This window comes from Lagenorhynchus albirostris, chromosome 7, assembly GCF_949774975.1.
Source record: "Lagenorhynchus albirostris chromosome 7, mLagAlb1.1, whole genome shotgun sequence".
Classification (NCBI taxonomy): domain Eukaryota; kingdom Metazoa; phylum Chordata; class Mammalia; order Artiodactyla; family Delphinidae; genus Lagenorhynchus; species Lagenorhynchus albirostris.
Window position 1 is genome coordinate 5,145,194 of NC_083101.1, and position 18,186 is coordinate 5,163,379.

Genomic DNA, 18,186 nt, shown 5'->3' on the forward strand with positions numbered 1-18,186 from the left:
AACAGCTCTCATTTTTGTCCAGTAGTGAAAGGCTGAAGTGGGAGCTGGCCCCAGTCTTCAGCCCTGAGCAGTAAACTGCTGACCTGCCAGGTGCAGCCGGCTACGGCCCAGGCCAGAGGGAGCCCTGCAGGCAGGGCAACCCGAGGACCTTCCAGTCGGTGCCGACCATGCCTGGGAGAGGAGGCTCTGCTGCCCGCTGGGGCTTGCGCTCGGTTTTATCAGTGGAAAGATGTTGAGGCTGCAGTCATTTGTCCCTGGGATGGGCGGTTGAGGCAGAGGCCCTGGGCCACACAGCAAGCTCCTTGGGCAGGTGGCTTCCTGCAGACCAGAGACCACACCAGTGGCTGGGAGACCCCATGGCTCAGGGGGTGCAGCCTTGGACCCCTTCTTCCAGTGGGCCTTGCCCTCCCCTGGACCCATCTCTGCTTCCTTGCCCCTCTTTGAACAGAAGCCCAAATTTGACAGTGAGCTAGGTGGGCTTGGGGTCCAGGAAGGAGCCTGAGCCCAGCACCACTGGCCCCCTGCTGCACCTCCAGTCCGTAAGCTTCCCTCACGGCACCGCACCGCCAGCCAGATCACCCAGGCACACCCCAGGTGCACGCGCAGGTGTTTCTTCTCCTCTCGTTGTCCAGGGTTTGAGCAGCAGGGGCGGGGGACAGGAGCCGGGCTCTGCAGGGCGGGGCTGCCCAGCCGGAGAAGTGGGGTCCTTGAGGTTCCTCCACCCGATGAGTCGTGGGAGGAATGAGAGAAGACAGGGGAAGGTGGTCTGTGTCCAGAAAAGAACACTTAAGTAATGTGTGTGCATGTGCCCAGCTTCACGGTGAGGGCCACAGACTTTGGAGCCGAATCAGGACTCGAACCTCAGCTCCAGCACAGAATAACTCTGAAGTTCACAAGCCTGGCCAGGTCATTTGTCTCCAGGAGGGACCTGCATTTAAAACATGCCCCCCCTTTTTTCCTTAGTGTCGGAGACTGCGTGGTTGGGAGGGTGTGTCATAGCCATAAATAAACAGGGGTCTGTTGTGAATGTGGAAAGGTTGGGGATCCCTGGCTAGAACCAGCCCCTGCAAAGGGAAGGAGGGGCGTTGGGTGGGAGCTGCCAGCCCTAATCCCGCTTGACTTCCAGGCTGGCCTCCTCCCAGTGGGCCTTGCCCTCCCCTGACACCAGAGCCCACACACCTGAGGGTCCAGCGGCGTGAGGCTGAGCCCCTTGGGCCTTCGCTTAGGTCTCTCGCCATGTGGAGATTCCCAAGGCTTTTGTTCCTGGGCTTCTGCCACCTGAAGTGTTACCTGTGACTTCGCTTCAGAGTCCTGATGATGAGTTTGAATTGTATTCTCTGTGCCCATGATGATTAAGACTCTCTGCATCATTGTCTTCACGCAAACAAGAAGCTCTCTGTGTAATCAGAGGTGGCATGTACTTGCAGCAGGTGTGCTGCCTGTCTGTGCCCTGCGCCAGTGGCAGGCCTCACTAATCAACTGCTCTTCCCTCCAGATCTGGTGTTGTACTGCGAGGCCTTCTTGACCACCTACAGGACCTTCATCACCCCTGAGGAGCTCATCAAGAAGCTGCAGTACAGATATCCTTGCCTGTGCCTCAGCCCTGGCGCCACACCTCTCACTGCACAGAGCCCCCTGGAGCCGGGAGAGGGGCCTTCGTGCCCACACAGCCCTCGCGCACGGAGCTGCGGGCAGGAGTGATGGAGGTGCTCAGCCCAGCTCTGCCATGGCCCAGCTTTGGGACCTCAGGCAAGGCTTCTTTGAGCCTCACTCCTCGTCTGTAAAAGGGCTGAGTGATGTTATATGAAGTGCCTGGAACATAGGGTGCTGCCTATTGGCAGTTGTGGTCACTGGGTGATTCATAGGGTGCTGCCTGTTGGCAGTTGTGGTCACTGGGTGATTCATAGGGTGCTGCCTGTTGGCAGTTGTGGTCACTGGGTGATTCATAGGGTGCTGCCTGTTGGCAGTTGTGGTCACTGGGTGATTCATAGGGTGCTGCCTGTTGGCAGTTGTGGTCACTGGGTGATTCATAGGGTGCTGCCTGTTGGCAGTTGTGGTCACTGGGTGATTCATAGGGTGCTGCCTGTTGGCAGTTGTGGTCACTGGGTGATTCATAGGGTGCTGCCTGTTGGCAGTTGTGGTCACTGGGTGATTCATAGGGTGCTGCCTGTTGGCAGTTGTGGTCACTGGGTGATTCATAGGGTGCTGCCTGTTGGCAGTTGTGGTCACTGGGTGATTCATAGGGTGCTGCCTGTTGGCAGTTGTGGTCACTGGGTGATTCATAGGGTGCTGCCTGTTGGCAGTTGTGGTCACTGGGTGATTCATAGGGTGCTGCCTGTTGGCAGTTGTGGTCACTGGGTGATTCATAGGGTGCTGCCTGTTGGCAGTTGTGGTCACTGGGTGATTCATAGGGTGCTGCCTGTTGGCAGTTGTGGTCACTGGGTGATTCATAGGGTGCTGCCTGTTGGCAGTTGTGGTCACTGGGTGATTCATAGGGTGCTGCCTGTTGGCAGTTGTGGTCACTGGGTGATTCATAGGGTGCTGCCTGTTGGCAGTTGTGGTCACTGGGTGATTCATAGGGTGCTGCCTGTTGGCAGTTGTGGTCACTGGGTGATTCATAGGGTGCTGCCTGTTGGCAGTTGTGGTCACTGGGTGATTCATAGGGTGCTGCCTGTTGGCAGTTGTGGTCACTGGGTGATTCATAGGGTGCTGCCTGTTGGCAGTTGTGGTCACTGGGTGATTCATAGGGTGCTGCCTGTTGGCAGTTGTGGTCACTGGGTGATTCATAGGGTGCTGCCTGTTGGCAGTTGTGGTCACTGGGTGATTCATAGGGTGCTGCCTGTTGGCAGTTGTGGTCACTGGGTGATTCATAGGGTGCTGCCTGTTGGCAGTTGTGGTCACTGGGTGATTCATAGGGTGCTGCCTGTTGGCAGTTGTGGTCACTGGGTGATTCATAGGGTGCTGCCTGTTGGCAGTTGTGGTCACTGGGTGATTCATAGGGTGCTGCCTGTTGGCAGTTGTGGTCACTGGGTGATTCATAGGGTGCTGCCTGTTGGCAGTTGTGGTCACTGGGTGATTCATAGGGTGCTGCCTGTTGGCAGTTGTGGTCACTGGGTGATTCATAGGGTGCTGCCTGTTGGCAGTTGTGGTCACTGGGTGATTCATAGGGTGCTGCCTGTTGGCAGTTGTGGTCACTGGGTGATTCATAGGGTGCTGCCTGTTGGCAGTTGTGGTCACTGGGTGATTCATAGGGTGCTGCCTGTTGGCAGTTGTGGTCACTGGGTGATTCATAGGGTGCTGCCTGTTGGCAGTTGTGGTCACTGGGTGATTCATAGGGTGCTGCCTGTTGGCAGTTGTGGTCACTGGGTGATTCATAGGGTGCTGCCTGTTGGCAGTTGTGGTCACTGGGTGATTCATAGGGTGCTGCCTGTTGGCAGTTGTGGTCACTGGGTGATTCATAGGGTGCTGCCTGTTGGCAGTTGTGGTCACTGGGTGATTCATAGGGTGCTGCCTGTTGGCAGTTGTGGTCACTGGGTGATTCATAGGGTGCTGCCTGTTGGCAGTTGTGGTCACTGGGTGATTCATAGGGTGCTGCCTGTTGGCAGTTGTGGTCACTGGGTGATTCATAGGGTGCTGCCTGTTGGCAGTTGTGGTCACTGGGTGATTCATAGGGTGCTGCCTGTTGGCAGTTGTGGTCACTGGGTGATTCATAGGGTGCTGCCTGTTGGCAGTTGTGGTCACTGGGTGATTCATAGGGTGCTGCCTGTTGGCAGTTGTGGTCACTGGGTGATTCATAGGGTGCTGCCTGTTGGCAGTTGTGGTCACTGGGTGATTCATAGGGTGCTGCCTGTTGGCAGTTGTGGTCACTGGGTGATTCATAGGGTGCTGCCTGTTGGCAGTTGTGGTCACTGGGTGATTCATAGGGTGCTGCCTGTTGGCAGTTGTGGTCACTGGGTGATTCATAGGGTGCTGCCTGTTGGCAGTTGTGGTCACTGGGTGATTCATAGGGTGCTGCCTGTTGGCAGTTGTGGTCACTGGGTGATTCATAGGGTGCTGCCTGTTGGCAGTTGTGGTCACTGGGTGATTCATAGGGTGCTGCCTGTTGGCAGTTGTGGTCACTGGGTGATTCATAGGGTGCTGCCTGTTGGCAGTTGTGGTCACTGGGTGATTCATAGGGTGCTGCCTGTTGGCAGTTGTGGTCACTGGGTGATTCATAGGGTGCTGCCTGTTGGCAGTTGTGGTCACTGGGTGATTCATAGGGTGCTGCCTGTTGGCAGTTGTGGTCACTGGGTGATTCATAGGGTGCTGCCTGTTGGCAGTTGTGGTCACTGGGTGATTCATAGGGTGCTGCCTGTTGGCAGTTGTGGTCACTGGGTGATTCATAGGGTGCTGCCTGTTGGCAGTTGTGGTCACTGGGTGATTCATAGGGTGCTGCCTGTTGGCAGTTGTGGTCACTGGGTGATTCATAGGGTGCTGCCTGTTGGCAGTTGTGGTCACTGGGTGATTCATAGGGTGCTGCCTGTTGGCAGTTGTGGTCACTGGGTGATTCATAGGGTGCTGCCTGTTGGCAGTTGTGGTCACTGGGTGATTCATAGGGTGCTGCCTGTTGGCAGTTGTGGTCACTGGGTGATTCATAGGGTGCTGCCTGTTGGCAGTTGTGGTCACTGGGTGATTCATAGGGTGCTGCCTGTTGGCAGTTGTGGTCACTGGGTGATTCATAGGGTGCTGCCTGTTGGCAGTTGTGGTCACTGGGTGATTCATAGGGTGCTGCCTGTTGGCAGTTGTGGTCACTGGGTGATTCATAGGGTGCTGCCTGTTGGCAGTTGTGGTCACTGGGTGATTCATAGGGTGCTGCCTGTTGGCAGTTGTGGTCACTGGGTGATTCATAGGGTGCTGCCTGTTGGCAGTTGTGGTCACTGGGTGATTCATAGGGTGCTGCCTGTTGGCAGTTGTGGTCACTGGGTGATTCATAGGGTGCTGCCTGTTGGCAGTTGTGGTCACTGGGTGATTCATAGGGTGCTGCCTGTTGGCAGTTGTGGTCACTGGGTGATTCATAGGGTGCTGCCTGTTGGCAGTTGTGGTCACTGGGTGATTCATAGGGTGCTGCCTGTTGGCAGTTGTGGTCACTGGGTGATTCATAGGGTGCTGCCTGTTGGCAGTTGTGGTCACTGGGTGATTCATAGGGTGCTGCCTGTTGGCAGTTGTGGTCACTGGGTGATTCATAGGGTGCTGCCTGTTGGCAGTTGTGGTCACTGGGTGATTCATAGGGTGCTGCCTGTTGGCAGTTGTGGTCACTGGGTGATTCATAGGGTGCTGCCTGTTGGCAGTTGTGGTCACTGGGTGATTCATAGGGTGCTGCCTGTTGGCAGTTGTGGTCACTGGGTGATTCATAGGGTGCTGCCTGTTGGCAGTTGTGGTCACTGGGTGATTCATAGGGTGCTGCCTGTTGGCAGTTGTGGTCACTGGGTGATTCATAGGGTGCTGCCTGTTGGCAGTTGTGGTCACTGGGTGATTCATAGGGTGCTGCCTGTTGGCAGTTGTGGTCACTGGGTGATTCATAGGGTGCTGCCTGTTGGCAGTTGTGGTCACTGGGTGATTCATAGGGTGCTGCCTGTTGGCAGTTGTGGTCACTGGGTGATTCATAGGGTGCTGCCTGTTGGCAGTTGTGGTCACTGGGTGATTCATAGGGTGCTGCCTGTTGGCAGTTGTGGTCACTGGGTGATTCATAGGGTGCTGCCTGTTGGCAGTTGTGGTCACTGGGTGATTCATAGGGTGCTGCCTGTTGGCAGTTGTGGTCACTGGGTGATTCATAGGGTGCTGCCTGTTGGCAGTTGTGGTCACTGGGTGATTCATAGGGTGCTGCCTGTTGGCAGTTGTGGTCACTGGGTGATTCATAGGGTGCTGCCTGTTGGCAGTTGTGGTCACTGGGTGATTCATAGGGTGCTGCCTGTTGGCAGTTGTGGTCACTGGGTGATTCATAGGGTGCTGCCTGTTGGCAGTTGTGGTCACTGGGTGATTCATAGGGTGCTGCCTGTTGGCAGTTGTGGTCACTGGGTGATTCATAGGGTGCTGCCTGTTGGCAGTTGTGGTCACTGGGTGATTCATAGGGTGCTGCCTGTTGGCAGTTGTGGTCACTGGGTGATTCATAGGGTGCTGCCTGTTGGCAGTTGTGGTCACTGGGTGATTCATAGGGTGCTGCCTGTTGGCAGTTGTGGTCACTGGGTGATTCATAGGGTGCTGCCTGTTGGCAGTTGTGGTCACTGGGTGATTCATAGGGTGCTGCCTGTTGGCAGTTGTGGTCACTGGGTGATTCATAGGGTGCTGCCTGTTGGCAGTTGTGGTCACTGGGTGATTCATAGGGTGCTGCCTGTTGGCAGTTGTGGTCACTGGGTGATTCATAGGGTGCTGCCTGTTGGCAGTTGTGGTCACTGGGTGATTCATAGGGTGCTGCCTGTTGGCAGTTGTGGTCACTGGGTGATTCATAGGGTGCTGCCTGTTGGCAGTTGTGGTCACTGGGTGATTCATAGGGTGCTGCCTGTTGGCAGTTGTGGTCACTGGGTGATTCATAGGGTGCTGCCTGTTGGCAGTTGTGGTCACTGGGTGATTCATAGGGTGCTGCCTGTTGGCAGTTGTGGTCACTGGGTGATTCATAGGGTGCTGCCTGTTGGCAGTTGTGGTCACTGGGTGATTCATAGGGTGCTGCCTGTTGGCAGTTGTGGTCACTGGGTGATTCATAGGGTGCTGCCTGTTGGCAGTTGTGGTCACTGGGTGATTCATAGGGTGCTGCCTGTTGGCAGTTGTGGTCACTGGGTGATTCATAGGGTGCTGCCTGTTGGCAGTTGTGGTCACTGGGTGATTCATAGGGTGCTGCCTGTTGGCAGTTGTGGTCACTGGGTGATTCTGGGAAAGAACTAGCACACGCTGAGAGGGTGGGAGTGTGCGGCCCCGCGGGACCCAGGTCACTGGCACCTGCGGCTTTGCGGAGCTGAGCCCCAGGGCATTAGGGGTGATGGGTACGAAGTGTGCAGGGTTTGAGGGAATCAGGACTCCAGAGAACCGCCTCAGGGGCAGGCACGGCCACTCCCCCAGATGGCAGACCCAGCAGTGGAGCACAGTCGCCTCCTGCCCCTCGACCACATCTACCCAACGGGCTCACCCTTTCAGATACGACTCCCCACAGTAGTGGCCAAGGAAGATCCCGAGGCCTGGAGGGATGCACTTTCATTGCCTCTTTCTCGGGTCCAAACCTGCCCATCCTGCCAAGGCTAAGGAGCTACTGTTGCAGCCCAGGGTCCCCGCCCCTCAGTGTCCTCCCTCGTCACAGCCCATGACTGCCATCTGCTGGACAGCCGCTGTCCCTTGGGGCAGAAGTCCTGAGCCCTCCCAGCTCTCCCACGCTCTCCCACTCCCTCCCGTGTGCCTGTGCCGCCTCTGCCTCCTGTCCTCCTCTCTCCCGTGCCCCCCCCCTCGGGGCCCTGGTCCCTCAGAACTGGACGGCCCCCACGTGCAGAGACTTCGTTCCCTCCCGCCTCACACCTTCAGTGCCTCACAGGCCTCTGGCTCAGCGAATGATAGTAACTCACACTTGTTGAGAACGGCCTGGTGTCGGTTATGATGCTGAGCGATTGCATGGGTAATCTGTCTCCGCTATACCATTTCCTACACACATCACTACCATTTGTTATGTGGCGCCATGATGTTATTTCCTACCGTGTAATTAAGGAAACTGAAGTTCAGCGAGGTTAAGTGACGCGCATGGCAGCTTGGAGGGAGAGTGCCCCCCAGGCCTCTCTGACTCGGCGTCTCAGCATCTGCCCTGCTTGGCGCTTCAGGCATGTTAACGGACGTGTTGCAGCATCGAGATCCTGGGCGCAGCTGGCTGGTGGGTCCTGTGTGCTGCCGGCCCTCGGCGCTGTCCCTGGTGTATGGCTCCTTCCTGAGAGCAGGCGGTATGGAGCCATAGAAGTGTCTGGAGACTTGATGAACACGAGGGCAGCCACGGCCTCAGGGAGGAAGTAGCCAGGTGTTTGAAGGGCAGATGCGCAGGCAGCCTCTGAAGCTGTGGAAGGGTGACGGGAACTCGTGACGGGAGCGGAGGGAGACCCCTCTGGGGGGCTGTGCGCCTTCCCCAGGGACCCGGGGATTTTAGGGCAAGTGCTTTCTGACCACCTTTCTCTGACTGAGCTCAGCGATGCAGCCTTCAGCGTTTCAGCGGTCACAGGAACCTTGGGTTGATCCCAGCAGAGAGGCAGGCCTGGGAGTGCAGGGAGGAGGCTCTGCAGGCAGGAGAGGTTGGTGGTCGAGAACGGGGTCAGAGAGGTCTGGGCTGAACCTCACTTTGCAGTTCCGCCACCTCGCACAGGTCCTCTGCCCTCCCCGTGCCCTCGTTCCCAGGGTTCGCTCAGGGAAGGGGGGCTGGGGGAGGGCAGCCCTCCCGCGCACTTCCCCGTCCCTACCCGTGAGGGTGGTTGTTTCTTTAACCTGCGCCCACGTACGAGAAGTTCTCTCCTTTTGCCGACACATTCAAGAAGCGCGTCAGCAAGAACACGTTCTTCGTGCTGGTACGGGTGGTGGACGAGCTCTGGTGAGTCCTTCCGCCCCGGGGGATGGAGGGTGGAGGGGCCCAGCAGGCCGCGGGCATCTTGGGGTCCCCGCCGGGGTACAGGCTTCCCCGTAGAGATCTGGGCCTCCCGTCATATTTCACCTGCATCTCCCGGGCTCTGTGCCCACAGAGCCCTGCCCAAGGCCCTGGACAGGGCTCACTCCTGCGCGCTTTAACACAACCCCTGGGGAGAATGGCTTGTCCCCTCAGACCCGCCCTGGCCCGGCCCGGCCCAGCCCTGATTTCCTTGTGGGGGCCATCCCTCTGGCAGGTGGCTTAGACCTTGGCTGCCCTCCTCATCTTTCCACGGTCCCCTGAGTGGCATTTGCCATTTCCAGTCATTGAACAAACACAAAGCACAAGGTCCCTTTCCTAGGTCTAGAGAGCCCTTGGTAAGGAAGCCACCCAGGCCCCGCCCTCAAGGTGTTTACCTTCTGCTGGGCGGTGGCCTTGGTGATTACGGGGTGGGGCTGTGAAACACCGTGTGTGGAGAATACTGTGCAGGGCCGTCCTGGGGCTGTCTGTGGAGCCCAGACCTCATGGTGATTCATCACCCCCGTGGGATCAGGAGCTCCCCTGGGGCAGGATTTGTCTCCATAGCCCAGGCCGCAGCGCGGTCCCTCGTGCTTATCCAGTGCCAGTGACCATTTGCTGAGAGAATGGCAATGGGACCACTCCCGGCACTCTAGGATGCAGACAGCCATCCCAAGACCTTCTCTGGCTCCCTTCCCACGAGAGGTTTCCCAGCTCTGCTGGTGGGTGTCTCAGGTGTCTTGAGGGGCTTCTAGACCCCGTGGCACCAGCCCTCTTCTTATGCTTGCATCCCTGCCCCTCACCGCATGGCCCTTGGCCCTTTAGCCTAGTGGAGTTGACGGAAGAGATCTTGAAGCTGCTGATGGAGCTGGTCTTTCGCCTGGTGTGCAACGGGGAGCTCAGTCTGGCCCGTGTGCTCCGGAAGAACATCCTGGACAAGGTGGACCAGAAGAAGCTGCTCAGGTGTGCCAACTCCGACCAGCCCCTGGCGGCCAGGGGCGTAGCAGCCAGGTGCGCCACCCGCCGTCCATCCTGGGCTTCTCCGGGCCCTGCCTCTGGCGAGAGCCGTACCGGCAGCCGTCTCTCCATTCCACTTCCTTCAGTGTCCCCCTCCCCGCCCCCGGCCTCACAACCTCACCTCCCGGTTCTGCCCAGGCCCTGCGACGAGGTGCCTCAGGGACAGCCCGGGGGTTCCCCCGGGGCTGGGCCTCTTCTCCAGGGTTACGTTGTATGACTGATCACCGTTTTAGTAGGAAGTGGGGCAGCAGGGCGTGTAGGGGCTTACCAGGACAGGGGACATGAATGCCTTTCAGGCTGTGGTCAGCACTTAATTCTCTTCCCGGCGCTAACGTGGCAACTTAATTCTTGCCACCCCCTGTGCCATCCTGACGGTTCCTGAGAACCTGTGTAGAGGCTCCACTGGCCCTCTCCCGGGGCCACGGAGGTTTGTTGATTTATCACCTCTTTGTTGGTGTCTCAGCTCCATTCACATGGCACCATCTTTGTTCCCACTGGGCCCTGAAGGGGGGTTGAGCTGTGCGTTCTCAGGAGCTGAGCTCGCAGGCTTGCGAGTGGAGCCACCGAGCCTGCCGGGCAGAGGCAGGGGGGAAGGCAGGCCCCGTGGTCCCAGGGAGACGAGTGCAGTCCGGTCCTGACCCGCCCCCGACCCGCTGCGTGGCCTCCGTGCTGCGGTGAAGCAAGTCGTGTTCCCTCAGCTCTGAGGCCTGAAGTGCAGCCCCCACCCAGCCCCCACCATCCCATCCACTGACCACTCATCTCGTGCCTCTGTCTTCCAGGCCCGGGACCTTGCATGACTTTCACAGCCATGAGATAGCTGAGCAGCTGACACTGCTGGATGCCGAGCTCTTTTATAAGATAGAGGTATGGCCACGCGTGGGGCTGGGGGAGGGCTGTGCCCGGCCCTGGTGAGTGCAGCTGCTTGTCCCCGAGTGAGAGAAGCCACTGCGTCACAGCAGAGCCAGCGGGCCCAGGTTCTATCCAGTCTACCTGCTTTTTCAGATTCCTGAGGTTTTGCTTTGGGCAAAAGAGCAGAACGAGGAGAAGAGCCCCAACTTGACCCAGTTCACGGAGCACTTCAACAACATGTCCTACTGGTAAGAAGGGGCCTCAGTGCAGAGCACTTCTGGATGGGTGCCTTGTGTGTCCTTCGCAGAGAGCGCCCATGGCAAGGACAAAGGGGTGCCCTCTCATTCCTCCCAGCTCCTTCTGGGGCCCTGTGGGCATTCGTTGTGAACCAGAGACAGGACAAGGGCAGGGACAGGACAGGGCGTGTCTTGCACGTTGGAAGGGGCCACCTGGGGCGGGGGGGCGGGTTGAGGAGGACTCAGCCAGGATTTATTAGTAATGTCTGCTATCGATGGCGGCAGAGGAGCGGGTGTTAAACTTGCCACCCTGCGCTGGTCGTTGCCAGTCTTCCCACTGCCAGGTGGCCTCAGGACTGGTCCTCACACTGACTCTGCCTGAAAGAGAGGTAGAGCAAAGGAGTGGCTGTGTTAATACTTTTATTTAGCCTTCAATTCTTAAAGCAAAGTGAAGCCCAGAAGTGCATTTATGTTGTAACATACAGCAGAACTGTTGACTCTTAAAGACGCGACTCGAGGGTGTCCACAGCCTCTCGGCCTCAGTAGGGGATGGTTGGGTGTGGCGGCCAGTGGCAGTCTCATACTGACCCCCGGACACACACACAATCCATCCCCACCACCAGGGAAACGTCTGATTTGTAAGTGCTCTAAGGATTGCTCTTTGGAGAGTTGGGTCCTCTCCCACTTGCCCTGCTTCTCTCTGCACCACAGGAAGCGTTTCACTCGTCAGCAGCACATGCTTAGCGTAGCAGCCCAGCAGAGGACGAGGTGGTTTCCAGGGCAGACAAGCCGTGCAGCCCTGAGCATGGCCTCCAGCCCCGCCCCTTGCTGGGCGCTGGGGGCTCCAGACACACCCCCTGGGGCCTGCCTAGGAGGAGATGTGGGTGGAGCCCCTTCAGAGACCCGGTGCTCAAGGTGGACTCGGTGCCGGTGCCCTTTAATGGGTCAGAAGAGGGGCACGTTCTCTGGGCGACGGGCGGTGGCCCCTGTGAAAGCACAGGCTGTCGAGGCCACCGTGAGGTCCTTGTGCGAGGCTGGCCTTTGGCTTTGGTTGCTGCGAAGTTTCTGAGAGGTGCCCTCCCTCGTGGCCAGCAAGGTGGCCTCTTAGCCCACACGCCTACTCGTCTCCGAGCCAATCCTGAGGCCACACTCGCTGAGCGTTTCCAGCCGCCGTGGTGCTCACGGTCAGCGCTCACCGGGAGACCGTCCATCCGCACAGTCAGAGGTCCCAGTCACTGGGTCTCTCTGTGGCCTCTTACCTATCCCTGGGGTGCCATGAGCTCCTTCAGAGCAGAGACGGGGGTACACCTGGTGCCTCCCTAGGCACGGGCTCCTGGCCAGCTGGTACAGGTGCCCCCGTCCCATTGTCACCAGAGGCCTGAAGAGAGACGGGTCAGCTCAACTGTCTCTTTCTCCCCTTGGTCCGTGCAGGGTTCGGTCAATCATCATGTTACAGGAAAAGGCCCAAGACAGGGAACGGCTGCTCTTGAAGTTCATCAAGATCATGAAGGTAACTGTGGGCACCCTCCCCAGAGCCCGCCACAGCTGCCCCTGCCTGCCTGCCCGCCCGCCCATCCCTGCCCCCACCCTCTCTCTGCAGCACTTACGGAAGCTGAACAACTTCAACTCCTACCTGGCCATCCTCTCAGCGCTGGACTCAGCCCCTATCCGCAGGCTGGAGTGGCAGAAGCAGACCTCAGAGGTGGGCGGCTCGGAGGGCAGCCGGGAGGGCAGCTGTGGGACGCGAGGCCCGGCTGTGGTGGGACGAGCTCTGCCCCGCCCTGCCCTAGTTTCCTGTCTCTAATCTCCAGTCACTGGGCCCTGCGGGGCTTGGTGTTAGTGAGTGCCGGGGTTGTCACATCACGTCACATCCTGCTGCCTGTACCGCAGAACCGTGCCTGGGTCCCAGCTTCACCTTCTGCTTCCTGCCCTCGACCCGGGCTTCTAGAGGGGCTCCTTTGGGTGCGGGCCGCACTAGGCATTGGGATGTACTGTGAACAGGCTAGACCCGTTATTAGGTGGAGCTCCTCAGGGCAGGTACTACAGGGAGAAGGATGGGGATGGGGTGCTGAGCAAGCATGTGAACGAGGCGTCTGGGCCAGCCTGGGGGTCAGGGAGGCCCCCTAAGGAGGTGTCGATCACACCATGACCCGAATAGGAGCGTCCTGGGAAGGGAGGGGAATTCCCCATCAGAGGGGACAGAGGCCAGTGTGGCCACATCACTGGGGAGAATGGCTCTGCATCACAGGGGTCTTGGGGGGCCTGGCAAGGAACTGGACCCTTATCTTTGTGTGGGTGCTGTTCCTGGAAGAGAGACAAAGCCCACAGGGTTGAGTGTCGCCAGGGCTACCTGGGGGGTCGTCTCGTGGGGCAACATAAAGGGACAGTTACGAGACAGTGGTGTATGGAGAAATGGGACATTCACACCAGCTGTTCCAGGAACACATAACAGGCCCTGAGGAGGCAGGGAAGGCTTCCTGGAAGAGGTGACACATCAAGGCGAGAAGCACACAACAGGCGAAGGGGCAGGACAGGCAAAACCCCACCCACGCTGCGTGCAGGAGCAGCGAGCTCACCCGCCATCCCTCGTGGACTCTGCCTTGAGTGCGGTGAGGCATGAAGGCAGGCTCGGGGCCGGGAGCGACATGGTCCGGTGTGTGCTTTTGAGGATCAGGCGGGCTGCAGCGCTGAGCACAGCCAAGCAGGAGCCCAGCCTGAGATCCACCACACGGGGCGCTGGCTGCTCAGAGACGCGGTTCTTTGTCAGCACCACGGAAGGCCTGCCTGTGGCTGGGGCAGGGCGGGGTCTGGCTCTGGGTTGGTGGGGGGAGGGGCCGGGGCTCGGTGCCCCAGCGTCGGCACCGTGCTCACGGACTGCGCGCGTCCCTCCTGCCAGGGCCTGGCGGAGTACTGCACGCTGATTGACAGCTCATCCTCCTTCCGCGCCTACCGGGCCGCCCTCTCGGAGGTGGAGCCGCCGTGCATCCCATACCTGTGAGTACAGCCTCCCAACTGGGTTTGCCCCTCGTGTGCTCTGGGGAAGATACAGTGGGCCCCCATAGAGAAGCCCTCGCTTAAAGGCTTCCAACCCAGACGTTTGTGCTTGTTTGAACTTTAAAAGTAAAACGTGCTCCTTGTTAAACAACTTAGATGAAAGAGGGGCCCAGGGAAAATGGTTCAGTCTCCCCCACTGCCCGGTCCTCCCACGCCTCCTCTCTTCCCTCATCTGCCAGTGGGCTTGTTTAGGCGCACGTGTGGACAGCCGTGTAGCATCTCTCTTCCCCCACCAGCAGCAGCGTGCTATAGTCCAGCTGTCCCCAAGCTTAGCTGCACATCACAGCCACCGGAGGGCCCTCCTGTCACCCCAGGAACCCTGAGAGTACTTGGCGTGAGGCAGCTCAGGGAGCGTTTCCCCAAGTGTGGGCCACGGGCTAAATAGGTATTCACCAAAAAGAATCCCACGTCACGTAAGCTTGGGAAATAGCAGAAAACATTGAAGCTAAACAGTTTTCTTTGTGCGGGACTCACCGGACCCCTTAATATGCTAGTGGACGGTGGGAATCTCCAAGAGGGACAGGAGACTCAGCGCTGTCCCAGGCTGAGTGTGCGGCGGCATGCCCCTGGCCTCCACGCTCCGAAGTGTACATCTTGCAGCCACGGGCCCTGCCGTGATTCCTAGCCTTCCTGCTCTGGCCGAGCGCGACAGCCCTCCCCAGCTGGGCTGCTTGGGTGGGCGTGGCTGTGCCCCTCGGGCTGGGCTATCCCTGTGCAAGAACCGCCCCCACTCACCGCGGGGCTGCGCACCCTGTTTGATGACAGCATGTGACCCCCACCCCGCCACTCAAGTTCGGGGTGGCGTCATTCTTTCCTGCTCATCTGTTACCTGTACCGCTCTGCTGGGCTGGGACGGCTGTTGAAGAGGCTCCGTAGCAGGTGGGCCTGAGCCCGCTTTCCGGAGACCAGAACCTGAGTCGAATTCGCGCCGCCCCTCCCCGCAGACGCGCTTGCGGGTTTGGCAGCGGCTCGGGCTCCGGCTCGCCCAGCAACCGATCACCTGCCAGGCCACCCTCCAGAGTCTAACCTGCTTCTCCGTCCTCCCAGGGGGCTCATCCTGCAGGACCTCACCTTCGTTCACCTAGGAAACCCAGACTACATTGACGGGAAGGTGAATTTTTCCAAACGGTGGCAACAGTTCAACATCCTGGACAGCATGCGGTGCTTCCAGCAGGCGTGAGTGCTGCCGCCATGAGGGACCGGGCGGGCAGGGCGCACTGCGCAGAGACCCACGGGGATCCAACAGCTGCTCCTTCCAGTGTGGCACAGGGCCTGCACCCAGAGCTGGCCGCCAGCTTGTCCTGCGCGATCCCGTGGGGGGAGGCTGGCGAGCCCTGGCCCTCCTGACTCCGGGGCAGTGGGGTCTCCCTGGGACCTCCTGCGGAGGGGAGCCTGGCTACAGGGTGCTGCTCCGGGAGCCCTTGCACAGAGCAGAGCACAGCTCTGGGGTGCAGCTCACGCTCTGAGCGCCAGCGTCACACGTGGACGCCCCTGCCCCGTGAGTCTGCTGAGGCGGCACACGTGGCACCTCCAAGGGGTCTTGGGGCTGTTTGGCCCACACTGGCTCTCACCGGCCACCCTCCTCCCTCCACCAGGCATTATGACATCCGGAGAAACGATGACATCATAAACTTCTTCAACGACTTCAGTGACCACCTGGCGGAGGAGGCGCTATGGGAACTCTCTCTGAAAATCAAACCCAGGAACATAACACGGAGGAAAACAGACCGGGAAGAGAAGACCTAGGAGCGGGTGCCGCAAGCGAGGAGAACGCGAGAGGCTCAGAGCGCCGCTCCGAGGCCGGAAGGGACTTTGGACCTGTTACGTGGCGGCGGCGCGTGTCCTGGCCTCAGAGCCACCAGGCCCATCCAGGCCGCTGCTGTGCCGGGCAGGCGTCCGGAGCCGCAGCAGCTTCCTGCCCCTCCCCCGCAGGAGCAGACCCCCGGCCCGGGGGGGGGGGGGGCCAGCGGGCGGTCTCACTGCTGATTTGTGAACTGGGGGTTGGGGTTTCTGCTTTTGCTCTGTCTTCTGCTCTCCCTCTCTCCCCCTCCCCCCAAGCCTGGGAGCAGCACAGGGACTTCAGCAGCAGCCCGGGAATGGTGGGAGTCTTCTGAATCTCCTGAAATGACAGATGAGTAGAGGCCCAAGGACCCTCGGGGCGGGGGCTGCTCTCCCCGTAGCCTTCAGTTGGGTGGGCAGAAAGTAGAGGAGACCCGGGAAAGACTCCTTTCACTTTCCATGTTCTACTTTTTAAGTGGAGGATGGTGTGAACGTCTCACCTGGCCCAGAAGGGACGGCAGGTGGCCTTTCAGCAGCCCTGGGGCTGGTGCTCCCGTCGCGGTCCTGGCCCGCCCTTGCTGGGTCACGAGCAGCAGCCGTGGCCATCGTGTTTTCGCCCCTTCACTTCCTCCGCCCCGTCCCACCGGCCCTCCCCATCCTCTTGGCACCGTGGGAGCTGGGCAGCAGCAGCTGGAAAGGAAGGACTTGACCATCCAAGAAACACACTTTATCTGAGTTGGGGCCAGTAGCTCTTGGTGAGTTAACCCAGAGAGAGGGGAGGGGCATTTCTGTTGGGGGGAGGGCCGGCAGCCCCCTCCTCTGTCGCTTGCCGTGTGCCTTAAACTCCATCTCCTATCCGTCCCGCCCTGCGGGCTCCCCTCCTCCCTGGCGCTGAGCCTGGTGGGCCCAAAGGGGCCCCTCTTTGCTCATCAGACCTTCTGCCAGCCTGACCGGCTCTCCCGTGGGAAGGACAGGGTGTCCCTGAGAGGCAGGGGCCTGGCGCAGAGGCGCCCCCTGGGGTTGACGGCCATGGCTCACCTGCTGGCCGGCAGTGAGGCGCAGCGGCTTCAGAAGCAGGTGCTCTTTCCAGCCTCGCTCTCCAGAGCCAGCCCCGCTGCTGAGGTGGACGAGCTGAGGGAGGTCTGCAGGGGTTCTCCACGCCCCCTGGCCTCCGTGCCAGCCCAACGTGGGCCTGCGGGCAGGCTGCCATCAGAATCCGACGGCTGCCCCCAGGTCGCCCGCCTCCTGTTTTGTTCGTTTTACATAATTGCGAGCTCACTCCTCCTGGGTTTGGGACTCGGGCAGGCGAACACCACGCTCAGCCCGGGCTTAAGCAGAAGTAGAAAGCACCATCTGTAACTGTTTAAAGGAACAGCCCCGTCACTTTGAGTCCTTCATGGGCCTTTGAACAGCTTTTATCAAGAAGCTGTCTGTCCTGTGCACAGAGGGGAGGAATCTGTGAAATGTCAGTTACGACCCCTCAGGCAGCGATCCTGCGGCAGCGGGCGGAACGCGTCACTTTATTATTTAAAGAGTGTGTGTATAGAGTCGCTGGTTATGAACAATATTGTGTGTGGGGTTGGGTTTTAGTTTGTTCCCGCTTTTTTAAGTCCTCTCATTTCAGTCTTTCCCTCCTTCCCTTCTTCCTCCTGGCCTGGCCCTGCTCTGCTGCTGCTTTGCGCAGCTGCTGTGTGCTCAGGGCCCATGGGCTGTGTGGACTGCGGTTCCCTGGGGCCTCCTTCCATAGGCGGGCAACTGTCGACGCCGCGCTTCCGCTTCAGGCTCAGCGTCCCAGCCGCGAGCTGGACAGGGCTCGGGGGCTTCACCGTCCCTCAATTCAGAACAGACCCTACACCCACACCTCCCCTCCTTGCCGGGAGCCCTGGCTCTGAGCCGAGGCACTGGGCAGGCAGCGCAGGTGGACAAGGGGCCGGCGTGGCCAGGTGACCCTGCATGAGGGCAGCAGGTGCAATGTGTGTTTTAACTTATTGGCTGACAGGCTTCCCTACCTTGACCTCATGGAGACACATTCTGGCTCTGGGAGTTGCCAGCCTGGCTGTGGTTTGTCTGTCTCAGGGGCCAGATCAGCTGTACGAATCTGTCTTTACAACAAAGACACCCTCGGGAGGATTTGTTCTCTGCAGAGGCAGTTCTCACCTGCAGGTGTGGGTGGATCAGGGCAAGGGCAGGCACGCGCCAGGGCTGAATTAAAGCCCGATTCTGAGCAGCGCCTCCCTCCCACAGCCCCGCGCCTCCCCAGTGTTGTTACATTGTAATATATCCCCAACTAACCTGGCTGATGGTGGCATCTTCCTGCAGACATTTCAAACCTGTAACTTTTATATGAAAGGAAAATAAACACAGATGAAAGCCGCGGCCACCCGTGTACCACATGCCGCGTGTGTCAAAGTGACAACTGAGCTGTCTCCTTTCTGTGACCTCCTTGTGGGCTGGGCGCCTGGCAGGTGTTGGGGGGGGTCTTTTGTCCCCATCTCTGTGGTCCCTTCTCTGTTCCCCAGTTTCTCCATCTGGAAGTGGGGGTAAGGCCAGCTCTACCTCATACAGTCTGTGAAGGCTCAGCAAGTTATACCTGGAACAGTATCTGGTGAGCTATCG

At 59.2% G+C, this 18,186-nt stretch overlaps 1 protein-coding gene across 12 annotated transcripts in view; it reads left to right on the forward strand.

Annotated features, from left to right (window-relative positions):
- Nucleotides 1-17,986, forward strand: part of RAPGEF1 (Rap guanine nucleotide exchange factor 1) — a 147,665-nt gene extending 129,679 nt beyond the window's left edge. For 11 of the 12 annotated variants that reach the window (XM_060153994.1, XM_060153996.1, XM_060154003.1 and 8 more), the window contains 10 exons: nt 1,496-1,580; nt 8,492-8,584; nt 9,461-9,646; nt 10,432-10,516; nt 10,655-10,749; nt 12,169-12,247; nt 12,338-12,439; nt 13,634-13,731; nt 14,839-14,967; nt 15,387-17,986. In XM_060153994.1, the coding sequence (XP_060009977.1) occupies nt 1,496-1,580; nt 8,492-8,584; nt 9,461-9,646; nt 10,432-10,516; nt 10,655-10,749; nt 12,169-12,247; nt 12,338-12,439; nt 13,634-13,731; nt 14,839-14,967; nt 15,387-15,537 (1,103 nt within the window). In that variant the 3' untranslated portion in view covers nt 15,538-17,986. The remainder of the gene's footprint in view (nt 1-1,495; nt 1,581-8,491; nt 8,585-9,460; nt 9,647-10,431; nt 10,517-10,654; nt 10,750-12,168; nt 12,248-12,337; nt 12,440-13,633; nt 13,732-14,838; nt 14,968-15,386) is intronic. The other variant, XM_060154001.1, reaches the window with a different exon arrangement.
- The last annotated feature ends 200 nt before the right edge of the window (nt 17,987-18,186 follow it).